Raw genomic sequence first — 27,245 nt, forward strand, 5'->3', positions numbered from 1 at the left:
TCTCGAAGGAGTGAATGTGTGGGATAAAACAAAGGGGATATTTCTAGGAGGATGGGACTAAATGAATTGATACGGCAGCTGTAGTCAGATTACGCTTCTTTATGTTGAGTGTGGCTGTTAGCAGGATTGAAGGCTATTCTCCAGTCTGTGAGATTGCCACCTCATTAATACAGTAAGGTTGACGGGTATGACTGACTTTAGGCTCCTTTGAAAAAAATCCTATCCCTAGGTCAGGAGATCTCCTGACCACACAATGTAAACGTAAAAATTCTCAGGATGATTTCATTGTTTCATAGTCTGATATCCTTGTGCTGATGATTGTGTTGTGCAGTATTTTAAGATTTAAAATAATAAATTATATTTGAAAATGATGATTGTGTCATGTTCCAGTGAAGCTGGTGGCTTTGCTTTATTCCATTCTGATTTTCTTCCAAATCAAAGAAATTAAAAAAAATTGTAGTACTTACATCAAAAGGAGCCTCTGATAATCCTATCTCATTGTTCTGATTGTAATAGTCACAACATGTAACAGAAAATTGAATTATCTCTACTTCTGACAAAGAGGGTTACATCTGCTGCAAAATGATTGTTCAATAGCTTTCAGTAATGTGATCTATAGCAAAGGTTTCTCACATCACTGTGGGATAATATTAGAGTCAGTAAGATAATCATTTTTATTTCCTGGCACAGTTAGACAATCAGGTTTTCTGGTGAGGTAGTTCCATGCAACACAACGTGATTGGAATGGGCCAGATGACCAATCTTCGCAGTTTCAAAAGGCAACCGGTAATCGGTTGAATTATCAAAATTGGCTACTTGGGCAGGCATGGAGTCAGACAGCATGTAAACCAGGCCCTCGGTCCCACTTGCCCATGCCAAATAAAAGGTGCCAATCCTCAGTACTCCCACCTGCCTGCGTTTGGCCCATATCCTTTTAAATATGACAAGTACACAGGACGACTAAGAACACAAAAGGTAAACGAGCTTGAAGCTGGTCTGAAAAGACAGCAATCAGTGTTCACCAAAAGGCGAGAGGCTCATGATGGAGCCAACAAAATAGCTGATGCGTCAAAGCAATACTCAGAGGGGGAAATTTTCAAAGCATGCTGGCTGTCGGCGGCTGAGCTGGTGTGCCCTGAGAAGAGATAGGCTTTTGGTAATATAAGTTTGTCAAGAAATACTGTGGCAGAGAGAATCGGGGACCTTGCTGGAGATTTTAACAGTCGACTAAAAGACAAAGTGAAGGTAGACAAAAAATGCTGGGGTAACTCAGCGGGTCAGGCAGCATCTCTGGAGAGAAGGAATGGGTGACGTTTTGGGTCAAAGACCTTCTTCAGACTGATGTCAGAGACTGGGACAAAGAAAGGATGTAGTAGGAGCCAGGAAGATTAGTGGGAGAACTGGGAGAGGGAGAGGATAGAGAGATAACTTCAGATAGTTCCTCTTTCCCTCTCTATCCCCTCCCCCTTCCCAGTTCTCCCACTAGTCTTCCTGTCTCCTACTACATCCTTCCTTTGTCCCGCCCATTCGATTTATACCGGCATCTGCAGTTTTTTTTCCCTACAAAGGACAAAGTGAAGTCATTTATTGCCTTCGCTATTGCAATTGATGAAAGCGCCGACGTGACTGATGGAGCTCAATTGGGAATACTTATTCGTGGTGTTGATGCATCTTTGACTGTCACCACAACGTTTCCTCCAGCCTTGTCAAGCCCTTGGACAGACTGTGGGTTGACTGGAGTCACGCTGTCACCGTGGCAACAGATGGCGCACCATCCATGGTCGGGAAAAGGGCAGGTGTTGTGAAACTCAGAGAGAAAGTTCAGACGGAGAATTCAGAGCAGGAATTCTGGAATTTTCATTGTATTGTACACCAAGAGGCATTATGTAGCAGGAGCCTGAAAATGGACAATGTCATGGATGTAGTAATCAAAATTTTATTAGAGCCAAGGGACTCAACCATCGGCAATTTGATACTTTTTTTGTGTGAAAGTAATATTGGACACGTCCTACCCTACCACACTGAAGTCAGCTGGTTGAGCAGAGGGGTTGTGCTCAAACGTTTTTTTCAATTACGTGAGTAAATTGGACTATTCATGAACAAGAAAGGGAAGACAGTAGCAGAGTTCAATGACCCAGACTGGCTTCATGACCTTGCATTTTTGGTGGATATGACAGAGCATTTAAATGTGCTTAACGTTAATGTGCAAGTCCGCAACAAACTTGTTACGGAATACTACGACAGCATTTGTGCCTTTCAAATTAAATTTGGCCTGTAGGAGATGCAACTATCCCAGAGCAACCCAGCTCATTTCCTCTCTTTGCAGTCTGTGCGTGTTGCTCATGGAAATAATGACAACATGGACAGGTACAAGGACAAAATATCACGGCTGAAAAGCGAGTTTCAGAATCGTTTCCAAGTCTTCACTCAGCTCAAGAAGGAATTGTCACTATTTTGCCGTCAACAGCATCAGATGTGTCGGAGGAACTCCAAATGGAACCAATTGAAGTTTAGTGTACCTTGGCTTTGAAATATAAATTTAAGACTGAGGGTCTGGACTCATTCCATCAATACCTGGGTCCGATGTACCCTAAGATGACAAACTTTGCCTCAAAGATCCTTTGCATGTTCGGGACAACATATCTCTGTGAGCAGGCGTTCTCCATTATGAACGTTAACAAATCCAAACTGTGCTCGCAGCTGACACACGGACATCTAAATGACGTTACGGAAATCACAATTGCCCAGAAACTGGTCCCTGAAGTTGTCAGGCTGGTTAAAGCCAAGAGATGTCAGGTGTCTGGAAGCAGCAATGAAAAATGAGTGACACTGTTCGAAGCAAAATGCATTATGAAATATTGAGTGTCATAATATTGCTTCCTTCGTTGATTTTCTGACGATTCTATTAGTGTAAATGTGATCACTTCAATAAAAATTAGAGGCTAACTGTATTCATTGTCCGAGTTTGATTGCTGGAAGCAGGCTAATAAAAATTAGGTGCAGTTGTGAAGCCTACATTTACAATTTGTTTCGTTAGGTCTACATTTGTGTCTGCTAATGTTCGATTTCAAATGCTTTATTAATGGAAAGGGTGTTGCTCCCGAAACAATCTTAGCCAAAATAGCATTGTTTTTTCTCTCTCTCATCACTACTTTCCTGTAGCCTACGACTGTTAGTTAATACCAATCATAAAAGTAATGCTTGCTAGGCAATCTTTTTCATAAGAAACAAAATTCGTAAAGTGAAACACTTTGTAGTTATAGCAGGGACATGAGAGCAGGTTGGAAAAAACCCCCAAAGGTAATGAAAGTTAGTAGGAGCACGCGTGCGTTCTCGCATGCACAACTGATTAGGCTCGCATGAAGTCGCATTTTGCCCATTCCGGCCCATGACCTAAAATGAGTTTGAGACCCCTGCAATAAAGTATCATTGAATTCACAACCTTCAATGAGATGTTATTGAAATCCTGAAATAAAGCTTTGGGTGCCTAAGTTAAAATGGGGACATTTTGCAAACATTGTACCTAATGTTTCTATAAATTATTGATGTGTTTGGATATTTGTGGAGAAACATCGGATGAATATTATACACCAGGATTCGATCTACATGCCTGAATGGAGTCTTAGTTGGCTCCAATCACGCGTCTGGCTGCTGCTGCTGCTGCCCAGGAATAGACTGCTGCCTTTCAGGAGCATAAAGCTTCCATTGAGAGCAGATTGCTGCCACACGGGCAAACTGCTGCTTACCTGGACGTGGGAATGTCAAATGTGCAGGGAAATCTGGACATTGTGAAAGATCAGCTCGGAGAGCATTACGTAACAATACAAAATAAAAATTATTTCTGACCCACGAATGCTGGATTGCATGGCTGAGCAAAGCTCTGGCAATACAGGGAAGGTATGACCGGTCCACTGGAATGTTCCCTTGGTGATAACCACTCTTCATTGGAGGTCACAAGATTTATTGCAGCCTTTGCAGCAGATCCATGGATCCTCTCTGAAATAAAGTAGTGGCATTTGCAATTTCCTAATCCACTGTAGAGATGTTTGGAAAATAATTTATATGGCATTAATAATTCCTTCATTTAATGTATTAACACAGTTTGGAAAGCACTTGAAGACTTATGCATTATTTATATTATTACCATTTAAATCTTTTTTAAATTCTTTAAGCTTCTCCCTTGATTTATTAATCAGTCCACTTGTATTTGACTATCTTGTCCCCTTTCCTCTGTGGTCAATACTGACATAGTGTTAACTTAATAAATCTGCCTTTTCCTTACAAACCATTATGATTTTATCCTCATCTGTCACCAGTAGATCTGTATTTCCCAAACCAATTATTTATTCTTTATTTAGTTCAAAAAAAGTTATATTAGCATTTTTATGTCTTGTAAAATATTTAAAAATATTCTGTTCTTGCATCTTTTGGTATTTTCTTTGTATACCTTTATTGTTCTTTTTATAGCTCTCCATATCTGTTGGACTTCTTTTCATTGCATTTGTGTAAGTCTTTTCTATTAGCTTGATACTTTATCTTCCAATCATGTAACTTCATTTAAACATCACACAGTATTATACAGTTTCTAGTTTAGTTTTGATATACAGCACGGAAACAAGCCCTTTGGCCCACCAAGTCTGCACCAACCAGCGATCCCCGTACACTGACACCATCCTACACACTAGGGACAATTTACAATCTTTACCAAAGCCAATTAACCTACCTTTGTAGGTGTGTGCATCTTTGGAAGTACAGGGGGAAACCGTAGCACTCAGAAAAGTCACTGGGAGAACGTACACGCTCCGTACAGACAGCATCCATAGTAGGGATTAAACCCAGGTCTGTGGCGCTGTAAGGCAGCAACACTACCGCTGCACCACCATGCTGCCCCGACTGCACTATAAGCACCGAGGCAGAAGTACTGCTATAAAACATTATGGATGCATTTATTAACCAATGCATATGCGTGGCCCCATCAAGTGAGTGAAGAATTATATTTTGACTTAACAAGCTATCTATTTTATCAGCAGCTTGTATATGTAAATCCTTGAACAATTTGCTTTTGTACTTGAATGTTACATCTGTTTTAACAGCCTGTAGAACTGATATTGCAATCAGACATGATTTGGTTCATAAACTAGTTCATTTCAGTCATAAATTGGCAATCATTTTAAATTTCTGATTATGTTTTTCAAAATCAACGAGAGTGTAAAACCTATCTAAATAAAAATTCATTCATCTGAGTGCACGACATGCATCTTTAAAATTTCTGATCATTTTGTTTTTAACCAATTCCAAGATTCATCACTGATCCAGTTGCTGTAGGCTGGACAATACTCCCTCTTGTTGGTGGACTAAACACCCACATACTTTGTAACCACAGATATATCTTGCCAGGTTACCAATGGGGTAGTTAGATAAATTGAGTTATAGAATATCTTATAAATAAGAAATATTTGTTTCTCTTCAATTAGTTTAACACAGTTTAATTTGATATTGATGGAATTTTGTCACTTTTGAATAATAAACTTATGACATTCTTTGCATTATGAACAATGTAATTCACAAATTTATGAATGGGATTAGCACTTTCTTTTAATCTTCCAGGTGTTTAATCCAAAGAAGAAAGCGAAAAAGAAAAAATACATTCATTCTGGTACAGTAAGTATTGATGTTTTTGCTCGATTCAAAGATATGACCATCTCTATTGAAGTTATTTGATGCTAACAATTTAATGATATTTTTTACTTCTGTTATGAATAATATGATTTTTTATTTGCCTTATTTCTTTCAAAGTATTTTTGCTGCCGGTACAGTATATTGGTGCAGTTTGTGAGTTAATGCATGAGTGTGCATTTCACAAGATAATTCTGGATTTGGATTGCATGTTTTCTTAAATGTAGTATCTGACATTTATTTATTTATCTATGCAAAGTGGTCATTTTGGGACAAGTAGACTTCAGAGATGCAGCGTGGAAACTGACCCTTCAGCTCACGGAGTCTGCGCCGACCAGCGATCATCACTTACACTAGCACTATCCTACATATTAGGGACAATTTACAATTTTACAAAAGCCAATTAACTTATACACCTGAGAAAGACACAAAAGCTGGCGTAATTCAACACGCCAGGCAGCATCTCTGGAGAAAAGGAATCGGTGACGTTTCGGGTCGAGACCCTTCTTCAAAAGTCACCTATTCCTTTTCTCCAGAGATGCTGCCTGACCCACTGTTTGACTACAGCTTTTTGTGTCTGTCTTCACTTTAACCAGCATCTGAAATTAAATTATTTTATTTTGTTTTATTTTGTTTTATTGGTCAAAATAAATGAAATTAAAATATTTGAAAGAGATGCCATGAGAAACTACTCTGAAATATAATAACTTCAAACATCAATCTTTGGTCAAAATGTCCAAAATTTACTTTATTCAAACAAACAAAATTCTTATAAAAGGTGGATCAGCACCGGCGACAACCAAATTCACCAGGCGACAACCTACGACAGCGCCCACGACAGGATATGACAAGCTACGATCATTGGCGTCAAGCCAGCTGTTGCCGAAAAATTTTGAACAGAATAAAATTTCCGCGATGACCCGAGAACTGCTACGACTCATTGGAGACGACTCACGACCATGCCCTCGACACAACGGCGAACGTACGGCAACAGCCTAGTCGCCGGCAGTCGCCTTAAAAATCGCCGAACTGGGACAGGCCCTTTACTTAAACAAAGATGTTCTGGAAGTCAAGAGTCAAGTGATGTTTGCTTAGTTCCTTTATCCATTAAATTAGAAACTTGTTCAAATAGCATCAGTCAAGTTAGGAAAAACAATATATTTCCCCCAGTAAGTGGTTTGAGCTCTCTGATAACACCTATTGTTGTATAAAGCATCTCTTAGGATTCCTTTGAGCATCTTAGTTCCCACTCATCGCAGACTAATCATTAATCTACTCTGCATTATCACCTTGGAAACAAGAACACTGTTAGCCACCTTCCAGACTGAGGAACCAGAGACCTTGACCTCGGTCAGCAGTTACAGCATCTTTGATAGCATCTTTGATAGCATGAGTCTGTCTAGTATCTGCCACTTCTTTGAGTGGAGGTTCTCTTGGTCATTTGACCAATATGAATAGGTGGTATCACATCTATACTATCAGTGTCACTGTGAATAGTGCATTAGGGTAACTTGTTGTGTATTATCCTGATACATTAAATCTATCTGAATCAGGAAATAGAATCATATGTTCATAAGTATCAGGAGCAGAATTAGACCATTCGGCCCATCAAGTCTACTCAGCCATTCAATCATGGCTGATCTATCTTTCCCTCTCAACACCATTTTCCTGCCTTCTCCTCATGTCCCCTGACACTCTTATTACTCAAGAATCTGTCAATCTCCACCTTAAAAATATCCTTTGACTTGGCCTCCATGTGGTAATGAATTCCGCAGATTCACCACCCCCTTACTAAACAAATTCCTCCTCGTCTCCTTTCTAAAGGTACATCCTTTTATTCTGAGGCTATGGCCTCTGGCCCTAGACTCTCCCACTTGTGGAAACATCGTCCCCACACCCAAATCTCAGAATCGAGCGGTACAATATTGTGATTGGATCAAATAGCAAACTAAATGGCTTTGATAAAGTGTCAAGACTGAGATCATAGGCTCACAAAACACATCATTTAAAATTAGAAGTGCTTTCAAAATGTCACTTCGTCGGAGGCTTAGCTCTCACAGTGACTTGTGTTCAATTTTGTTGCTGTCATGCAGTTTGTGATTTAGCTTTGACTGCTGTCAGCATGTAGCTCCTGTGGATAGACTTTACACGTGTGAGTGGGAAATGCATCATTGAAACTGTTGTTTTCACCCTGCTTGCATGAAACATGTTTACCTGTAGCACATTATAACAGCCCTTGCATGCAAAGTAACAGGGATAAAGGGAAAACCAATAAACATATTTCAAGTCCAAGGCATTTAAAACAGAATTAAGGTTGATGTATTTCTTGTGATGAAGATTATTTTGGTGTTACTGCGTTGGAAATGGTGTGGCCGGGCTGAAAGGATATGTTTATGAACTGTTTTCTTGCTGAGCATTCAGGTAACCAGACTGACTAATGTCAAATATTCACCTGATTCATATTTTTTATGGCGAAGAGACATTTTGGATGATGTTCTGTCCAGGTAGATATTTAACAAGGACTACCAATGCAGTAGGGGAGGAAAGGAGTGTGTGAATATTTGTCGTCTTATAAATCAGAAGAATGAACAAAGCAAGAGTCAGGAGTGCGTGTCATATGTACTGGCAAAGGACCAATGAAATTCTTGCTCGCTATTGCGTTAAGGGTCTAACAAGCCCATTAATGCAATAGCATATGAATAAATATAGAATAATTAATAACACAATGTGTGCATAATTAATAATACTAGACAACCATAATGGTGTAAAACTGAAGTCCATTGTGCAACCAAAAGTAAAGTCCGTTGAAGATCATAGGTTCTGAGGTAGTGATTAGTGTCAAAAGCCTGATGGTTACTGGGAAGAAGCTATCCCAGAGCCTGATGATCACTGTTTTCCGGCTCCTTTACCTTTATCCTGATGGTAACAGTGAAATGAGAGTGTGGCCAGAGTGATCAACAGTCGATTTCATTCCTCATCTGTTTTTTTTTCTGCTTTGCTTCATTGTTATCACCCTGTCATATAATATTGTAGAGCATTAACAGCTCATTCAGGCGGACACTTCAGTGCACAACTGAGCGTGTGTTGCACTGTCAGAGATTCTGTCTTTTGGATGTATGTTAAATAAAGACACCTGGATAGTTAACTGCCATATTATTGATTTTGCCTACGATGACGAACCTTGCAAGTGCTTAACTTACTGCAACACATTTTGAGATATCCTGAGATCATGGAAGGCACTATGTGAATGCAAGTTTTCTACTTCGTTTCCCTTTCTTTTCCATTGACTTCAGTTGAAAAAAATCAGAGTGGTTCCCTATTCATTATCTCCTGCTTTACATTACTGATTAAGGTCAGTTTCAACCTGGCACAAAGAAAGAATACAGCATCCTTATCCCGACGTTTTCCACAGAGAAAGGCAGCAGTTCTCAGTTGAATCAAGGTGGAGACCAGGTTGAACCTGGGCAGATGGATAGTGACTCTAATGATCGAGCATTCCAAATGAATTCCAGGTATTTGCAATACTGTGTAAGGAACAGCTTATGAGAACTCAGGGTAAATTAGTATTCTAACTCTTCTTGAAAAATAGAGTAAACTAAGAACATATTTTAGGTCATCGCTTTACAATCTTTCTGTATTATATTTGGAATTGCTTCATTGATTTTTTTTCGACTTTTTTGTTGAAACAGAACAAATACAAATCTCTTTTTTTTTCCTAGGTTACATTGCTTTCCTTTGTAGTTGAAACTGAGAGCACTTTCCTTGACTACATCAGAGGAGGGTGAGTGCTAGTGTTTTACTGTTTAGATTTGGCATTAAGTGCACATCTCAAATATGAAACAACGTAAAACAAGACCACAGTTTTTGTTTAAATTAGGATAATTCATGACTAACAGATTATTACCAGTATGGATCAGGAATGAGGAGTCAAACCATTGTAAAGCTAACCATCCAATTGACCAAATTGACATCCCAAGGTTCTTTATTCCCCCCTCCTTACTGGAGCATGCCGATTCTGAACTTTGATCAACTGCTCGGTATATGGACATGACCACTGGGAGTTGAAATGGTTATAAAATTGAATGGTTATGTGGAATATGTCACCTCCAACCAAGAATTACATTTTTACCAATATTTTTGCCAAAATGCACTTCATAGGAAAAGTATCGGATTAAAATTACCCTTAAAACCTTCTTGCTTTAAGGAGAAAGTAACATAATTCATTTAGCATGATTTCAAAACCTATTTGATTTCTGATATTACTTGGTATTTTGTTGCTCTTCTTCTATGACCTATGAGTCAACACATGAGGGATTTAGACCGTGAATGTGACATTTTCATGCTTGCCCTCCAGGTAATTTGAAGCAACTTGGGCTTCATGCTTTAATGCTTAAATCTCATATAGTTTCAGCACAGGCTGGCCAGAAACCTGCACTGCAGTAACTACACATAAGGAACAGAAACACAAGAAGGATTTTTTTTTCCAACAATCAATCTGGGCTCAGCACTGCATATAAAATTATTCTTTCATGAATATGGAGGAACTGCACATGGAATATGCCACTGACTGCATTGCACGTGGGCTGATGGCCAATTGGCATAAAACACAACTCTCGTGACTTTTCTTACTGTTAAAGAAAAATTGGCCATAATTTGAATCAAGCCTGTGATTCATCGTCAAATTATTGTATGAGTATAGATTTGTTCAATTTCATTATCTGTTGTGCCAGAAGATTTTCTGATCTAATTTCAGGATTTTCTTCTGACTTCTGTGGAAAGTTCAGCTATGTCCTTTTTTTCCCCCTGATGTTTTATACAATTGTGCTCATATTTACCCTGCCCTATTTTCAAACTCACAGGCTCAAATTTGTCTCCTTTCCACGTTTTGGTAGTGCACTTTTAGTTTAGTTTATAGATACAGCGTGGAAACAGGCCCTTCGGCCCACTGAGTCCGCACCGACCAGCGATCCCCGCACATTAACGCTATCCTACATACACTAGGGACAATTTTACACTTATACCAATCCAATTAACCTACAAACCTGTACATCTTTGGAGTGTGGGAGGAAACCAAAGACCTCGGAGAAAACCCATGGGGAGAGGGTATAAACTGTACAGACAGCACCCGTAGTCGGGATCGAACCCGGGTCTCCGGCGCTCAAAAAAACTGTAATGGCAGCAACTCTACCGCCGTACCACACTTGCCAGGAAATGAAGCAGAGAATGCCTGTGACATGCTCTGGAGCTCACATGCCATGTACTCTGCCTGGCGTCCTCTGTGAATACATGAAAAATGTTTTAAAGTTGTCTTAATGCATGCAGCTATTCAATAACAGATGGCTTTCAAGGCTTTTATCTTTGGTTTAAGCCATCATGCTGTGTTGCTATTTCCCACCTAATACAAAATAGATTAGTTTATGTAATTTTGTCATTTATATTCCATTTAAAATTCTGACAGAAAAGTCTGTAAACAGCAGGAGTATGTGGGCAAATGTTGGAGAGGTTTCTAAGGATTTGCCACCCAAATAAGTTCAAATTGTGTCAATGAGTAATTGTTACATGGATAGAAACATAAGGTTCTCAGACAGGTTTTACACATAAGAGATGAATTTGCACTCCTATATTATTATTTTGAGCTTTTATTTTAAACAATAAAGATGCTGGCAGAAACAACTAATCCCCGATTTTATCGTGCTATTGTGATTTGTTTTAGTTCTTATCATTATTCGGTGAAATGAGATTTTCTACTCCTAATTCTCACATTATACAAGGTTACTGTTACACCATCTGGTAAAAGTCTAATAATAACATGAAAAATATCTTAAACACTGAATAATATCAAATGCTGATTACTTTGTTTAACTTAAACTATTGGAGGGGCAATTAAAGAATTTATCAAAGTGTTCTTGATGTCAAGGGAAAAAAGTGAATATTATGAATTTTATTCCATCACAATTTGTATTATAAAGGTTGCTAAAGGAAAAAATAGCTTACTAGTCAATTTTAACATAAGAATTTTAATACAATTTAAGAAATGTTTGCTTATTTTTAGGACACAAATCAACTTCACAGTGGCCATTGATTTTACTGCATCCAATGGTAAGTCAGATGACCCTGATATTCACTGAATAGTTTTTCTATTTAAAAATAAATTGGTTAATTACATATTAGAAAGGTTTATTCTTTAACCTCACCGACACTGTTACAATACACTGACCAGACACGATTAATGTAGTATGATAGAAATGATTGTTTATGAATATTATTTCAAAAATGATCCAAGCATTTGGTACCAGAGAAGATATCTTTCTATTGTGGCATTCATTTGCAGTAATTGGATTTTTCAGTTGAAAGACAATTAATTCTTAAAATATCCCTAAGAGGTAAAAATAGAAAGGAGACAACCACTCTGATTATCACCTAATAGATTGTATTTGGAAAGGAATACTTTGCTGGAGTACAGAGGCAATGAGAAATTTGGGGAGGCAGGGTGCTAAGATAGTCATTAATGACATGAAGAACCATAGTTAGATTAGTTTATTTACAGGTGTGCCGAGGTACAGTGAAAAACATTTGTTGCATGTTGACCAGTCATCTGCCCCTGCTGTACTTCACATGAATGAATATCCTGGAAAACCAAATATCACTCATGTGCCTGTGCGTTGATGAACCATCATCAAATTGATGTTGCGGAGATTAGTGCAGGGGTGCGCAGGGGTACAAACCTACAACAAAATGCTGCGGTCCATGCGAGTGCCCATGGCTACTCCTTTGAATTGAAGAAAGTGAGAGGAGTCAAAAGAGAAGTTATTAAGAGTGAGGACAAGGTGGAGCAGTGTGCTAATTGAGGGGAACTGATCTTCAAAGAGAAGACGTCTTCTGGGTGGGGAATGGATGTGTAAAAGCTCTGGACGTCCATGGTAACAAGGAGGTGATGGGGCCTAAGAATTTAAAGCAATTAAAGTGTTGTGGTGTGTGATGTGGTTTACTTTAGTTTGGTTTTGTCTTTGGTTTGTGGAAATGGGCCCTCCGGATTACTGAGTCCACGTCGACCAGCAATCACCAGCGCAATCACTAGTTCTATCACACACGCTAGGACCAATTTACAGAAGCCAATTAACCTACATGTCTTTGGAATGTGGGAGGCAACCAGAGCACCCAGAGAAAACCCACATGGTCACAGGAAGAATGTACAAACTTTGTACCGACAGCACCCGAGGTCAGGATTGAACCTGGGTCTCATGAGCTGTGAGGCAGTAACTCTACTGCTGTGCCACCGTGCCGCTCATTTAGGTATTTCAGATGTCGGCTGGAAGGCACTGGTTAAGGGGGGATGAGATAGAATCAGGGTATTTGGAGGTGTTTGGTGGGGCTTTGGAGGGTAGATCGAAGGAGGCCATGAGATTGGTGACTGTTTGAGAGCTGATGGTCTGGCTTTGATCCATGGGCTCATGTTCAAGGGGTAGTTTTGAGGAGGTGCCCAAGAGCTGGCTTTAGCACAGTAGAGGTCAGCCTGCCAGGCTACAAGGGTACATTCCCGGTCAGCGGGTATGATGATAAAGTAACAACACAAGCAGATAGAGTGGTAAAGAAGGCATAAGATATGCTTACCTTAATCAGTCGGAATATTGAGTATAAGAGTAGGGAAGTCACATTGCAGCTTTATTAAAATTTGGTTAGGCTAATTTTGGAGTTCTATGTTCAGTTCTGGTCACCCTATTTCAGGAAGGGAGGAAAGGCTTTAGGGAGGGTGCAGTAGAAGTTTATCGGGATGCTGTCTGGATTTGAGGGTATTAGCTATAAGGGGAGGTTGGACAATCTTGGATTGTTTTCTCTGGAGGGTCGAAGACTGAGGGAAGACCTGAGAGAGGTTTATCAAATTATGAGAGGCAAAGATAGGGTAAAAAGCAAGAACCTTTAGTCCAGGGTTGAAATCTCAGACTAGAGGGCATAGCTTTAAAGTGAGAGAGAGAAAGCTTAAGGGAAATGCGCTGGGCAAATGTTTCACACCGATATTAGTGGCTGCCTGGAATGCGCTACCAGAGGTGCTAAAGGTGGTGGTAAATAACACTGTTTTAGAGGCTTTTAGATATGTAGTAAAGATATGTAACATTTCGTTTAGGTGGCATAACAATTAAATCATTACCTGAGACAAGGTTAAATTCTCTTTATGTATTCAGCACCTGACAACATGCAATGCCAGCCTTCACGACAGCAACATTTGAAATCCTAATTGTTCCATTCCTGCCACTGACATCTGCAGACGAGACTGATATGATTGAAGCTGCCTGATCTCATGCTGAAGTTCTTGCTCCTTCAAAAAGGAAAGAGAATCCATTGTGGCTTTGCTGAAGAGCCCATGGAGTTAAAAACATCTATTTAAAATCATTCCGATCAACTTGAGGTTTCTGTGTAACTCAATATTAACTTCAATCAATGTTCATTAACTGCGAGTACAGACACACAAAGACCATGGACTTAAAAATAAACAAGTAAATTTAAATGTTTTTCTTCTTCAAAAGCCTTTAGCGTTTCTTAGTAACTGAAAGTAAAACTAAATCATACTGAATAAAAGGTCACTGTCACATCAACTTTCAGCATATCTAAAAATATTTTTTTTTAAAGCACAGATTCACTCAGTTTATGGACTTTGGAAGAATAGGAACAATTTAAAGAGACCTTCAAATATAACATGGGTTCCTTCACTTATAAATTTGGAAAGGATCAGGATCATCTTCTTAACTCATTATTGCTTTAATGCTTTCTTCCTTCAGTGAATTTCATAATTTATTGTCGTTTGCCAAAATGTATGCAAGGTAGTGGAAGGAATTACTGTAAAACCAGGTCTGATGATTGTTGTGTATGAATGAAAGAGTGCATGTGAATATTGGAATTTAAAACTATACCATCCATTTTGCATAAAATGGGAAATGCTAAAAACATTCAGTGTGCCAGTCAGCATTTGTGGAAAAGAAAACAGCATTAACCTACAAGGTTGAGGACCTTTCTTGTTTCCTTTGACCCATTGCGATTCTCTCTGCATGAATACCGCCTGAGTGTTTCCAGCATCAGCAGTTTGTTGGCGTGTCAGTCACACATTTTTATTTAGGCAATGAGCACAAACAATTTCTTTACCCCCTCAATAAGCCCAGTTGATTGAAAAATTACTTCCAAACTTAAACTAACAGATTACAGGAAAAAAAATCACATCTCTTGGAGGTAGTGATCATAATATGATTAGTTTTAATCTGCAATTTGAGAAGGAGAAGGTTAAATCGGAAGTGTCAGTGTTGCAGTTGAACAAAGGGGACTATGAAGGCATGAGAGTGGAGCTGGCCAAGGTAGACTGGAAAGGGATCCTAGCAGGATTGACGGTGGAACAGCAATGGCAGGAATTTCTGGGCATAATCCGGAAGATGCAGGATCATTTCATTCCAAAAAGGAAGAAAGATTCTAAGGGGAGTAGGAGGCAACCGTGGCTGACAAGGGAAGTTAGGAATGCAATAAATCTAAAAGAAAAGATGTATTACACAGCAAAGAGTAGCCGGAAGCCAGAGGATTGGGAAACTTTCATAGGCAACAGAAGGTAACAAAACGGGCAATACGGGCTGAAAAGATGAAGTACGAGGGGAAGCTGGCCCAGAATATAAAGGACAGTAAAAGCTTCTTTAGATATGTTAAGAGAAAAAGAGTAGCAAAGTCAAATGTAGGTCCCTTGAAGGCAGACACGGGTGAAATGATTATGGGTAACAAGGAAATGGCAGAAGAGTTGAACAGGTACTTCGGATCTGTCTTCACTAAGGAAGACACAAACAATCTCCCAGATGTACTGGAGGACAGAGGATCTAGGGGGTAGAGGAACTGAAAGAAATTTTCATTAGGCGAGAAATAGTATTGGGTAGAAGCCTGATTTGCCACAGAGAGTACCTTAACCTCCTGGACTTGCCTTTCAGTGGAGAGCATGCGGATGGTCCATAAGGTACGATTCCAGGCAATAACTGGATTGTGAATGTGCTCATTGACATCCAACTCAAATATAAGGAAGTCTTAATTTAATATATATTTTTTAATGATTCTAGGCATTGAGGAGCACCAATTTTGTGCAATAGAGATTGTCGAAATTCAATTTCAAGGCTTTGATCACTTTGATATCACTTTTGATGTGAGATTGTGTTACATTTGTAACTATTTTTGTTTCAGGCCATCCTGCTCAATCAACCTCTCTACATTACATGAATCCTTATCAACTTAATACTTATGCCATGGCTTTGAAAGCTGTAGGTGAAATTATTCAGGACTATGACAGTGACAAGATGTTCCCAGCATTAGGATTTGGTGCCAAGTTGCCTCCAGATGGAAGAATTTCACACGAATTTGCTCTGGTGAGATAAATAATTGCATATTTTCTTCAGGTACAAAAAATGAGTGTTGAGGACTATTAACGCAATAATTGGCCTAAATTGTTTTTATGAATATTATGTATATTTTTAAACTTGTTCACAAAGTTGTCTGTAAAGTTTTGATTAGACTAACAAAACCTAATGTTGATTCAATGTCATCAGTGTGAAAATGGATACAATAACCCATTGAATTCCCTTTTTGATGTGGCGTAAATTTAAACAAAGTTAAAAAAATCCCAAAGCTTATTATACCTATAAAAATAAGAAGATAACTCGGGAGAAGGTAGGACTGTTCAAGGATAAAGGAGGGAATTTGTGCTTGTCATCTGGGGATGTAGGCAAGGTACTAAATGAGCACTTTGCAGCTGTTTTCACCAAGGTGAAGGATCAGTGAGGAGAATACTAATATGCAAGGGCACTTTGAAATTAAGAAGAAGGAGGTGTTGGCTCCTTGAAGAGTATTAAGGTGGCTAAATCCCCAGGACCTGATGGGATCTATCCCAGGTTATTGAGAGAGGCAAAGGAGGAGATTGCGGGAGACTTGACAAAGATCTTTGCATCTTCTCTAGTAACAGGCGAGGTCCCAGAGGGCTGAAGAGTAGCTAATGTTTTTGTGTGGGAAGGAACTGCAAATGCTGGTTTAAACTGAACACAAAAGGCTGGAGTAACTCAGCAGGCCAGGCAGCATCTCTGGAGAAAGGGAATAGGTGGCGTTTTGGGTTATGTTGTTCCTTTGTTTTTGAAGGGATGAAGAGCGAATCCAAGAAATTGTAGCCTGGTGAGCCTGACATCTGTGTTGGAAAAAATGGATTAATTATGGCTTTGAATACAGCAGGTTGTGTCTTACTAACTTGATCAAGGCTTTTGAGGAGTTGATAGAGGTGATTGATGAGGGTGCGGCAGTGGATGTTGGCATTTGATAAAGTCCCCCATGGTAAATGAAGATAGAGGGTTGTGGTAAGAAGACCATATTCAGGCTGGAGGTCTATGACCATTGGAGCTCTGCCCCTCCCAGGATTGAATTGCACTTCAAAATCGATCAATGCAAGATTTAAAATTTTGGTATTGGAGATTTTCATTGGAACTATGAATACTTGATGCAGTATTTGCTAACGATAATCACCACCTTGCATGGATTCGATGGGCTGAAGGACCATTTCCTGGGTTTTATGACACTGAGTAAATTTGACAGGTCAGGATATGCATGGGAAAAATAACTTCCATGTATTAATGAAGGTTCTTTGCTGAAATTCAACAGCAAGCAGAGCAGGTGATTTAAAGTCGCTGAGGCCTGTGTATCTTGCCTGGGGTTCACTTCTCATAACTGAACATCTGTGTATCTTGCCTGAGGTTTGCTTCCCATAACTGAACACGATGGAGTTCATTGAGGTTCTGCAGAATTGAAACATCACTTCCGATGCATCTCCAAAGGGGTACTTTTTTTTAACAAGGTTAAAAATAGGCAAAACATTTTGATTCGATAATTATCTGTAAGGGTAGAAGGCAGTGAATAGAAATAAAGGGAATATTTTCTATACATTCCTCGCTTTTTGACTCTTTACATTTGAACATGGTGTCAAAGACACAGAATGCTGTGGGAAAGGAATAGAAATCTACAGCATTTGGGGTGGCACAGCGGCAGAGTTGCTGCCAAACAGCGCTAGAGAACTGGGTTCGATCCTGACTAAGGGTGCTGTCTGTACGGAGTTTGTGCATTCTCCCTGTGACCGTGTGGGGTTTCTCCAGATGCTCCAGTTTCCTTCCACACTCCAAAGACATACAGATTTGTAGGTTAATTGGCTTCGGTAAAATTGTAAATTGTCCCTGGTATGTTCGATAGTGTTGGTATGCGAGGATCGCTGGTCGACACAGAATCGGTGGGCCGAAGGGCCTGTTTCCATGCTGTATCTCTAAACTAAACTAAATTACTAAGAATGACAGTGTGGATGGACAAACACAGTCAATAATGTTGAACTTGGGGAAGTGGTGAGATCATGTGTTTTCATTTAGGGAAAGTCAAATCAGAATAAAGTCTTCAATGTGCCAAGTTTGAAGCAATGGATGGGATGAGGAATAAAGACATTCTCCTTATCCCTGAGGGTGAGGAAGTGAATGTTTGCTGTTGTATTTGCTTAAAATAGTCATCGACCGGAACATCATCCTAGATATTAGATTCTCAGTCATGTTTGACTTAGGATATGCTCCCTCTCTCCTCCCTCCCTCTCTCTCTCCTCCCTCCCTCCCTCCCTCTCTCCTCCCTCCCTCTCTCCTCCCTCCCTCTCTCTCTCCCTCCCTCTCTCTCTCCTCCCTCCCTCTCTCCTCCCTCCCTCTCTCCTCCCTCCCTCTCCTCCCTCCCTCTCCTCCCTCCCTCTCCTCCCTCCCTCTCCTCCCTCCCTCTCCTCCCTCCCTCCCTCCTCCCTCCCTCCTCCCTCCCTCCCTCTTTCCTCCCTCCCTCTCTCCTCCCTCCCTCTCTCTCTCCTCCCTCCCTCTCTCCTCCCTCCCTCTCTCCTCCCTCCCTCTCTCCTCCCTCCCTCTCTCCTCCCTCCCTCTCTCCTCCCTCCCTCTCTCCTCCCTCCCTCTCTCCTCCCTCCATCTCTCCTCCCTCCCTCTCTCCTCCCTCCCTCTCTCCTCCCTCCCTCTCTCCTCCCTCCCTCTCTCCTCCCTCCCTCTCCTCCCTCCCTCTCTCCTCCCTCCCTCTCTCCTCCCTCCCTCTCTCCTCCCTCCCTCTCTCCTCCCTCCCTCCTCCCTCCCTCTCTCCCTCTCTCGCTCTTGCTCTGCCCCTCTCTCGTTCTTGCACTGTCTTTGGTGGAATTCTACCATAACACTAATACATTTTAAGGGCCATTCTGTTTGGGTTGGATCTCTTCAAATACTTGTGTTTTTCCTAATGGATTGCAGCATAAAATTGTAACCGATCTGTAATTAATTGCCTGTAATATTTTTTATTTCCTCATGTTTTTTAACAGAATGGGAACCCTCATAACCCATATTGCCAAGGAATTGAAGGGGTCATGGAAGCTTACTACCAGAGCCTAAAGTCTGTGCAACTATACGGACCAACCAACTTTGCTCCTGTAATTAATCATGTAGCAAGGTACTTCAGGCATTTATACATAAAGGATAACATGTCAACATTACTGGGAGTAAATTGCAAGGTGTGTTCACAAGTGCATTGAATCATGGTTGTCTAAATTTCACAATATGTATTGTTAATTTTCCTGCTCCCTTGTTATTTCATGGGGTGTTTACAGAATGATGAAATTCATCTTTAATATGTAGGAATGCCACAGGTGTAATTTTGATGATAATGCTCTGAGATGTCCTCTTGTAATTGTGACCATAGATGTATCCCTTACCCACACGTCCTCTGTGTCCCGTAATTCTCTCACCCCCCCCCCAGAAGGGATAAGAATAGAGTTCCCCTTGTCCTCACCTTTCACCCCGTCATAATAAAGGAAGAACGGTAGATTAAGCAATGAAAAAAAAATGTGAAGAATATACTAGCAAAGTTACACAAAATCGCCATATCTAACGGGTGGCCTACAAACCCGACTGGCCCTCGTGCGGTAAGAGACCGCCTCACCTCCGTTCGCGGGAGAACAGACGGGGGAGGGGAGTGGGGACGCTACAGGCGACTTGACAGGACTAGTGGGAGACGACATGGGCGTGCCAGGCACCGACCGACGTTGGTGGTGGGGAAGCTGAATCAACTGTGGGAGCGAACATGAGATGCAGGGCGTCAGGACTCAGAGTCGCAGGACGCGGTCGAGTACTCTTCAGATTAGCGTCGTGTTCAGCCAGGTCGCGACCGTAGACAAGAATACGATGATGGCGCACGGGTACTCTGCAAACAACTGTTCCATAGTACGTTGGACAATAGCCCATCTACACCAACCATTTTAACTCCCCTTCCCATTCCCACACTGACTTTTCTGTACCTGGGCCTCCTCTATTGCCAGATTGTGGCAACACGCAAACTGTCCCCTTTCCCCTGCTCCCATCTCTTTCCATCTATATTCCTTCCTCTGGCTTCACAATTCATACCTCTTCTATACTTATCTCACATTTTTTGTCTTTTCATCTCTATCCAAGCATCTGCCAATTAAAACCCCCACCTCACCTGTATCTGACTAATGCTTTTCCTCCTGTGTTCACAACACTCATAAGAACAGTCCCAACCCAAAGCATCACCAATCCATATTCTCTGGTGATGCTGCCTGGTCTGCTGAGTTACTACAGTGCTTTGTGTCTCTTTTAGCCTAACATGTGGTGGGCAATTTACTGAAGAGTATTCTGAGGGAAAAGATATATATGCATTTGGATAGACTGGGGCTGTTTAGGGATAGTCAGCATGGTTTTGTACATGGGAAATAGTCTCTTACAAATTTAATTGAGTTTTTTGAAGAAGTAATCAAAAAGGTTGACAGGGGGAAAGTCATAGATGTTGTCTATATGGACTTCAGCAAGGCATCCAGTAAGGTTCTGTATTGTAGCTGTTCTGGAATATTAGATCGCATAGGATTCAAGGAGAGCTAGCCGACTGGATGGAGAATTGCTTCATGAAAGGAAGTGGAGTGTGATGGTGGATGAGAGCAAAGCCGTATATGTGGTATGTATAGACTACAGCAAAGTATTTGATAAGGTTCTGCATGGTACACTACTCTGGAAGGTATGACAGTGCCCCTCCCTTGGATATCGCTCTGATCCCTAAAACTGGCTGACAGGCCAGGAGAGGCCAATCCTCAGCCTCTTTGGCAACAGTTGGGTCCAATTAGTTGAAATTGATTTGTCACTTGAACCTGGTCAAGCTACTCCCTATAAAACCCAGGCATTCTAGCCAGAGGGGAAGACGGGGGAAAGAAGAGACAGGCGAGGAAGAAAGAAGAGACAGGCGAGGAAGAAAGAAGAAGAGAGTGAGGAAGGGAGACAAAGTGGAGAGTGGGAGAAAGCTTGAGACCACCAGCGCCACAGTGTGGTCGAGAGTGGACTGCCGAGAATGAAGCCCAAGGTAAACAGCACCTCCACCTGAGTCTAGGACCGGGGCAAACCTGAGATACCAGTACCTCTTCCTGCCCACGGACAACGAGGGACTGTGCCCACACACAGGTAAACCAGGGTAATACTACATTAGACTAAGCTCTCCTGCTGCACCACGATGCCAGGCAATATCGTGGCGCGGTGGTAGAGCTGCTGCCTCACTGCACCAGAGACCCATGTTCGATCCTGACTTTGGGTGCTGTTTGGGTGGAGTTTGCACATTCTCCCTGTGACCACATGCGTTTCCTCCTGGTTCTCTGGTTTCCTCTCACATACCAAAGAAGTGAAGGATTGTAGGTCTGTAAATTGCCCTTATTGTGTAGGGAGTGAAAAGAAAGTGAGATAACATAGAACCAGTGTGAATGGATGAACAATGGTCGGCGTGGACTCAGTGGGCCGAAGCGCCTGTTCCCATGTTCTATCTCTAAACTAAATTAAACTAAAAAGGACGATTTTTAACTGTGAAAATAAAAATGTACAAGCACTCAGATATGTTTGTGATGCAATTTACTCCCAGATCCTTAAAGTTGTTTGATAAATAAGTAATTGTGTTCCTCTCTTTCCAAATCTTTTGTTCTCATGTAATAACAAAGAATTGCAGATGCAGGTTTACCACAGAAAGACACAAAATGCTGGAGTAACTCAGTGGTTTAGGCAGCATCTCTGGAGAACATGGGTAGGTGATGTTTTGGGTCGGGACTCTTCCTCAGACTGATGCAGGGGGGAGGGTAAGAAGCTGGAAGAGAAGAGGGGCAGGACAGAGTATGGCCAGTAATAGGTGGACACGGGTGGGGGATTATTTTGAGATGCAGATTGTTTTACAAAGGCCTAGTCTAGGCTTGATCTCACCGATATTCAGCAAAGCGATTGCAGAGTCGACACTTGGTTTTGCTGATGTTTCATCCAGGGATCCCAGCTGCCCTTCCAGGTGATACAGAGGTTCACGTGCATTTCCTATAACCTCGTCTACTGCGTCTAGGGTTGTCAACTGTCCCGTATTAGCCGGGGTATCCCGTATTTTGGGTTAAATTGGTTTGTCCCGTATGGGACCGACCTTGTCTTGTATTAGGTCCGGACGGCATTTTCGGCCCAGATACTGTAGGCCCGGGGGCCACTGTAAGCCTGGACAGTGTAGGCCTGGAGGCCCAGGTGCCGCCTAACGGAGGTTGCGTAGCAAATTACCTCCTGGCCCGGGCGGTCTGGGTGAGGTCACGTGGGCGCGGGGCAGTGACGTCACCCTTTTGTCCCTTATTTGGGAGTGAGAAAGTTGGCAACCCTAACTGCATCCGGTGTTCCCAATGTGGCCTCCTGTACATCAGCGAGACCACGCGTAGACTCGGCCACTGTTTTGCTGAACACTTGCGCTCGGTTCGTCAAGGCCTGCTGGATCTCCCTGGTGCTAACTATATTAACTCCTCTTCCCATTCCCACACTGAACTTTCTGTCCTGAGCTGCCTCCATTACCAGAGTGAGGCCACACGCAAACTGGAGGAACAGCACCTCATATTCTGCTTTGGTAGCTTACCACCCAAAAGTATGAACATTGAACTCTCCAATTTTAGATAATTAATCCATAAACGCCTCCCCTCCCCCTTCAGCCATTCCTTTCGCCCCAAGAACTCCCTTTCTTTCCTCCCCTTCCCCACTCCCTTCCCCTGAACTCTGGCTGACCTTGTACCGGTTTCTCTCCTCCTCCTCCACCTGCATCTCTTCCACTGTCTACACAATTTTTCTTTCCTCGAGTCTCACAATTCCTAATTCTTTTTATCCTTTTAGACTCGCACTTGTCTTTCATCTCTGGCCTTGGTCCAACAATCTGCCAGTCACAAACACCCTCACCTGTGCTAATCTATTACTTTGCTCTGTCCGGCCTCTCCCCTCTTCCAGCTTCTTTCCTGCCCCCCACCCCTGCTAATCATTCTGAGGAAGGGTCCTGACCCAAAACATCATCTATCCATGTTCTCCAGAGATGCTGCCTGAAACACTGAGTTACTGCAGCATTTTGTGTCTACCTTTTATCCTCAGTTATACTGTGGATGTTTAATTTTAAGTTATGATTTCATTCCTAAAAAAGATTTCTTCCATGTTATTAATTATGTATGATAAGTGTATAAATTCATGAGGGGAATAAATGGGGTGAGTGCACAAAGTATTTTATCCATTGTGAGGAAATCAAAAAAAGACCAAATGTTTAAGATGAGAGGGACAAGATTTAATACGATTTTGAGGGGCAACGTTTTGACTCCAAGAGTGGTGGATTTTTGGAACGAGCTGCCAAAGGAGGATGAGGATTTTGAGGCAGATACTATAACAGCATGTAAAAGACACTTGGACAGGTACATGGATATTAAAGATTTAGAAAGATATGGGCCAACTTGGGCAAATGGGACTGGCTTAAAAGGAGCATCTTGGTCAGCAGGGATGAGTTGGGCTGAAGTTGTGTTGCTGCTTAGAAGGAGCTACGGACATGGACACCAAGATCCCTCTGTACATCCTGTTGTTAAGCATCTTGCCATAGACTATATACTATCCTGTTACATTTGATCTCCCAAAGTGCAACAACTCACATTTCACAAGGGCGGCACAGTGGTGGAGAGATGGTAGAAGCAGACACAACTGCAACATTTCAAAGGCATTTGACAAGGGAATAGTGAGATAAGAACCATATGCAGGTGGTGGGATTCGTTTGGATTGGCATCATATTCAGAGTTTACATGGGAGGTGGGGTGCTCAAGGGCTATTCCATTCCTGGACTCTTCTATGAATTTCAACAGCATTCTTCAACAGCAGCTTTTAACTCTATTTAGATTTTGGGGATTTAATGGGTGGGAAAAATTTTCATTTCATATCTCTTAAAGCTTGTTACCTCTACAAAACATGTCTGCAGTTTTCATATTTTTGCAGTCTGGTATACACACAAGAAAAAAAAAACAGGCAACTAACTCCTGCAACTTGAGTTAAATGCCTTCTGAAGTGAAAGGCAAAGAATATGAAACATATCACAAATTTGTTAATGCTACCAACTAAAATCTCACATTCTCAGCAAGTAATATATCTATTGTTATCTTATAATGTATTGTTTCTTGGTTTCAAATTATTACGACATATACAATATCATTGGGAACATAGTCCACGATTGCATGCATTTAATTTAAAACGGCATTTTTCTTTGCACCAAATGAAATCAAGTGCAAGGAGAAGGTGCCCGGGGAAGGAGGGATGAGCAAACATGGGAATCGTGAAGAGAGTGATCGGTGCAGAGATCTGAGATGGGAGGGAACGATGTGACTGTTGGTGGGATTACATTGTAGCTGGTGGAAACGACGAAGATTGATGTGTTGGCTCCGGAGCCTGGTGGGGTGACAGCTAAGGACGGGGAGCTCTGTCCCTTTTCTGCCTGGGGGCGACTGGGTGAAATCAGGAAATAAAGGAGGTGCAGGTGTGGCCCCTACAACCTGTTCACTGTGCATTTTCGTCTGCAGATGCTGCTCAGCCCACTGAGTTACTTTAACAGCTTGAATTTAGCAGATTCCAACATCAGCAGTCTATTGCCTCCAGAATAATGTAGAGGTTTCACTTATTTTGCAGTCGGCCTGTCGTGCTTAGTTGCATAGTTTGAAACCTATTTTATTCCATATATGTAATGAGCAATTTACAGTAATCTCAGCAATCTAAAACAAAAATTGTAAGCCACTCTGACTGAAATGTCTTTGAGATTCCAATGTATTATTCCTGTTCCTTCGCAGGTATGCTGCCTCTGTTAAGGATGGTTCACAATATTTTGTCCTCCTTATTATCACTGATGGAGTCATCTCAGATATGGCACAGGCAAAAGAATCCATCGTCAATGTAAGTTTTCTGACATATTTCAAATATTTGTTAAATCTTTTGGAGAAATACGGTATGCAAATGTATTACGTGTTGAGTACCTGAGGCCTGATTCAATTTGAAAAGCAGTCTCTTCACTGCAGAAGATGCGTGGCAAGATATTTTCAACATGGTATGTGACTTTTAAAAAAACACTTATTTAGCAGCTGTTGCAGAATGCAGATTAAAGTGTAAGATAATGTTAATTTGGTGTAAAGATAATATTAACATGAACATTCATTATAAAGGCACCTAATCAAAATCTATTATCATTAAGTCTATTCATTTCATTAATTATTTAAATCATTAGAACTTGCACATATCATTTCTGAGGCCATATTTTTACAGCTTTTGCAGGATTGGTTATCTTGCTTTCAAAAAGATATTGCAGTTTTCTTTCATTGTGAGGAAGTGGCAAGGATGATGCTTGGGCACATCAACAATGCCCATTACTTGAAGGATGAGAGTTCACAGATCTGTGAGGTGAAATAACAGCAACGAATCAAAAGCACTAAAAAAGGTAGATGACGAAAATATGTAATGAGGACAGAAAAATGCTGAAAATGCTCAACAGTTCTATCTATATTCAGGGAGAGGGAAACAGTAGTTGAGAGAGGATCTAGGGGTTTGGAGTGTGGACAGATCTGTTGTGGGGATTTTTTGAAGCATGTGTGACTGATAATAGCTTTGGGACAAACACCAACAGTTCGGCAGAACACATGGTAATGATTATGTTAGAAGTGGAAAAATCTGATGTTTTTGCTTCCATATGAGAATAGCCAAGGTAATGCTTGTAAGCTTCACTGATGAGCTCAAAGTAATAGGAGCTAAGAAGGTTTTATACTGCAAACCAAGGAGTATAAATGACAGTGCAGGGAAAAGACTGGAAATTAAACTAGCAAGGGAAAGAAGAATGAGCAAGTGACAACATTTGCCTTAACATGACAGGTAAAGCCCATAAATTCCTCAAATGGACACAAGATCAGAAAAGAAGCTCTGATGATTAACATATGAAGAAGCAACAATCCTATTGATCCACATAAGGAGGAGAATTTTTTGTTTGAGATAAAGCATGAAAACAGGCCCTTCGGCCCATCGAATCCACGTCGACCATTGATCACCCGTTCACACTAGTGCTATGTTATCCCACTTTCTCAGCCACTCCCTACACACTAGGGGCAATTTTATAGAGGCCAATTGACCTACAAACCTGCACATCTTTGGGATGTACGAGGAAACTGGAGCACTCGGAGGAAACCCACATCGTCATAGAGAGAAGGTGCAAATATTCGACTGCACCCAAGGTCAGGATCGAACCTGTGTCTCTGGTGCTGTGAGGCAGCAGCTACCAGCTGCGCCATTGTGCCCCCCAAATCATTGGAGGCTGATTAGTGTATGGGGTGATCGGTGGTTGGTGTGGAGCCGGTCGGCAGTAGCACCTGTTTCCGTGCTGTATCTCTAACGTCTCAAGTCAGGAACTCGTGCAACTGTATGATACTTTGGTGTGGTCGCATTTGTAGTATTGTAAGCTGTTCTGATTGCCCCATTACAGAAATAATGCGGAGGCTTTAGAAAAGGTGCAGTCGAGATTCACTAGAATGCAGCCTGGATCAGACAGTATTGGCCATAAGGAGAGGTTTAACAACCTTGGATTGTTTTCTCTGGAGCTTTGGAGGCTGAGGGGAGACCTGACAGAAGCATACAAAATTAGGAGAAGCATAGATTGGGTAGATAATAGGGCTTTTTCTCAGGGTGAAAATGTCAAATACTAGAATACATAGCTTTAAATTGAGAGGGGAAAATTTTAAAGGAGATTTTCGGGACATGTTTGATTTTACACAGAATGGTGGGTGCCTGGAATGTACTGCCAAGGGTGATGGGGGAAGCAATGAGTGGCATTTAAGAGGCATTTAGATAGGTACATGAACATGCAGTGAATGGAAGGATATGAATCAAATATCAATGATATGGATCATCCATGTGATATCATATGGATCATATGATATCCTCATATGAGGATCGCTCATATGTTCCTCATGGATCAAGAGGGATATGGATCAAATGATCATATATGGCTGCCTCGCCAAGTCAGTCTGTCCCTTCTCTGTTGTTCTATAGTATGTGTTAAATGTTTGTTTTAGTATTCTTTAGCTGGCTTTATGTGGGGGGTTGTGGTAAACTTTAAAAAAATCTCTTGCACCGACGGAGGAACGATTTTTTCTCTGCCCCCCTGTATCGTATCTCCGTCCGCACTGCGGCCTAACA

The 27,245-nt window shown here is 41.3% G+C and overlaps 2 protein-coding genes across 5 annotated transcripts in view; one reads left to right on the top strand and one right to left on the bottom strand.

Annotated features, from left to right (window-relative positions):
- The window catches only part of LOC144604959 (copine-8), a 193,991-nt gene that overhangs the window by 129,909 nt on the left and 36,837 nt on the right, over window positions 1-27,245 (top strand). For all 4 annotated transcript variants that reach the window (XM_078419884.1, XM_078419881.1, XM_078419883.1 and 1 more), the window contains 6 exons: window positions 5,608-5,661; window positions 9,396-9,457; window positions 11,729-11,775; window positions 15,877-16,058; window positions 19,043-19,170; window positions 24,860-24,962. In XM_078419884.1, coding sequence (XP_078276010.1) covers window positions 5,608-5,661; window positions 9,396-9,457; window positions 11,729-11,775; window positions 15,877-16,058; window positions 19,043-19,170; window positions 24,860-24,962 — 576 coding nt within the window. The remainder of the gene's footprint in view (window positions 1-5,607; window positions 5,662-9,395; window positions 9,458-11,728; window positions 11,776-15,876; window positions 16,059-19,042; window positions 19,171-24,859; window positions 24,963-27,245) is intronic.
- Window positions 1-27,245, bottom strand: part of alg10 (ALG10 alpha-1,2-mannosyltransferase) — a 73,384-nt gene that overhangs the window by 13,299 nt on the left and 32,840 nt on the right. The gene's annotated exons all lie outside the window — the stretch shown is intronic.

This window comes from Rhinoraja longicauda, chromosome 23 (genome assembly GCF_053455715.1).
Source record: "Rhinoraja longicauda isolate Sanriku21f chromosome 23, sRhiLon1.1, whole genome shotgun sequence".
NCBI classification, from domain to species: Eukaryota; Metazoa; Chordata; class Chondrichthyes; order Rajiformes; family Arhynchobatidae; genus Rhinoraja; species Rhinoraja longicauda.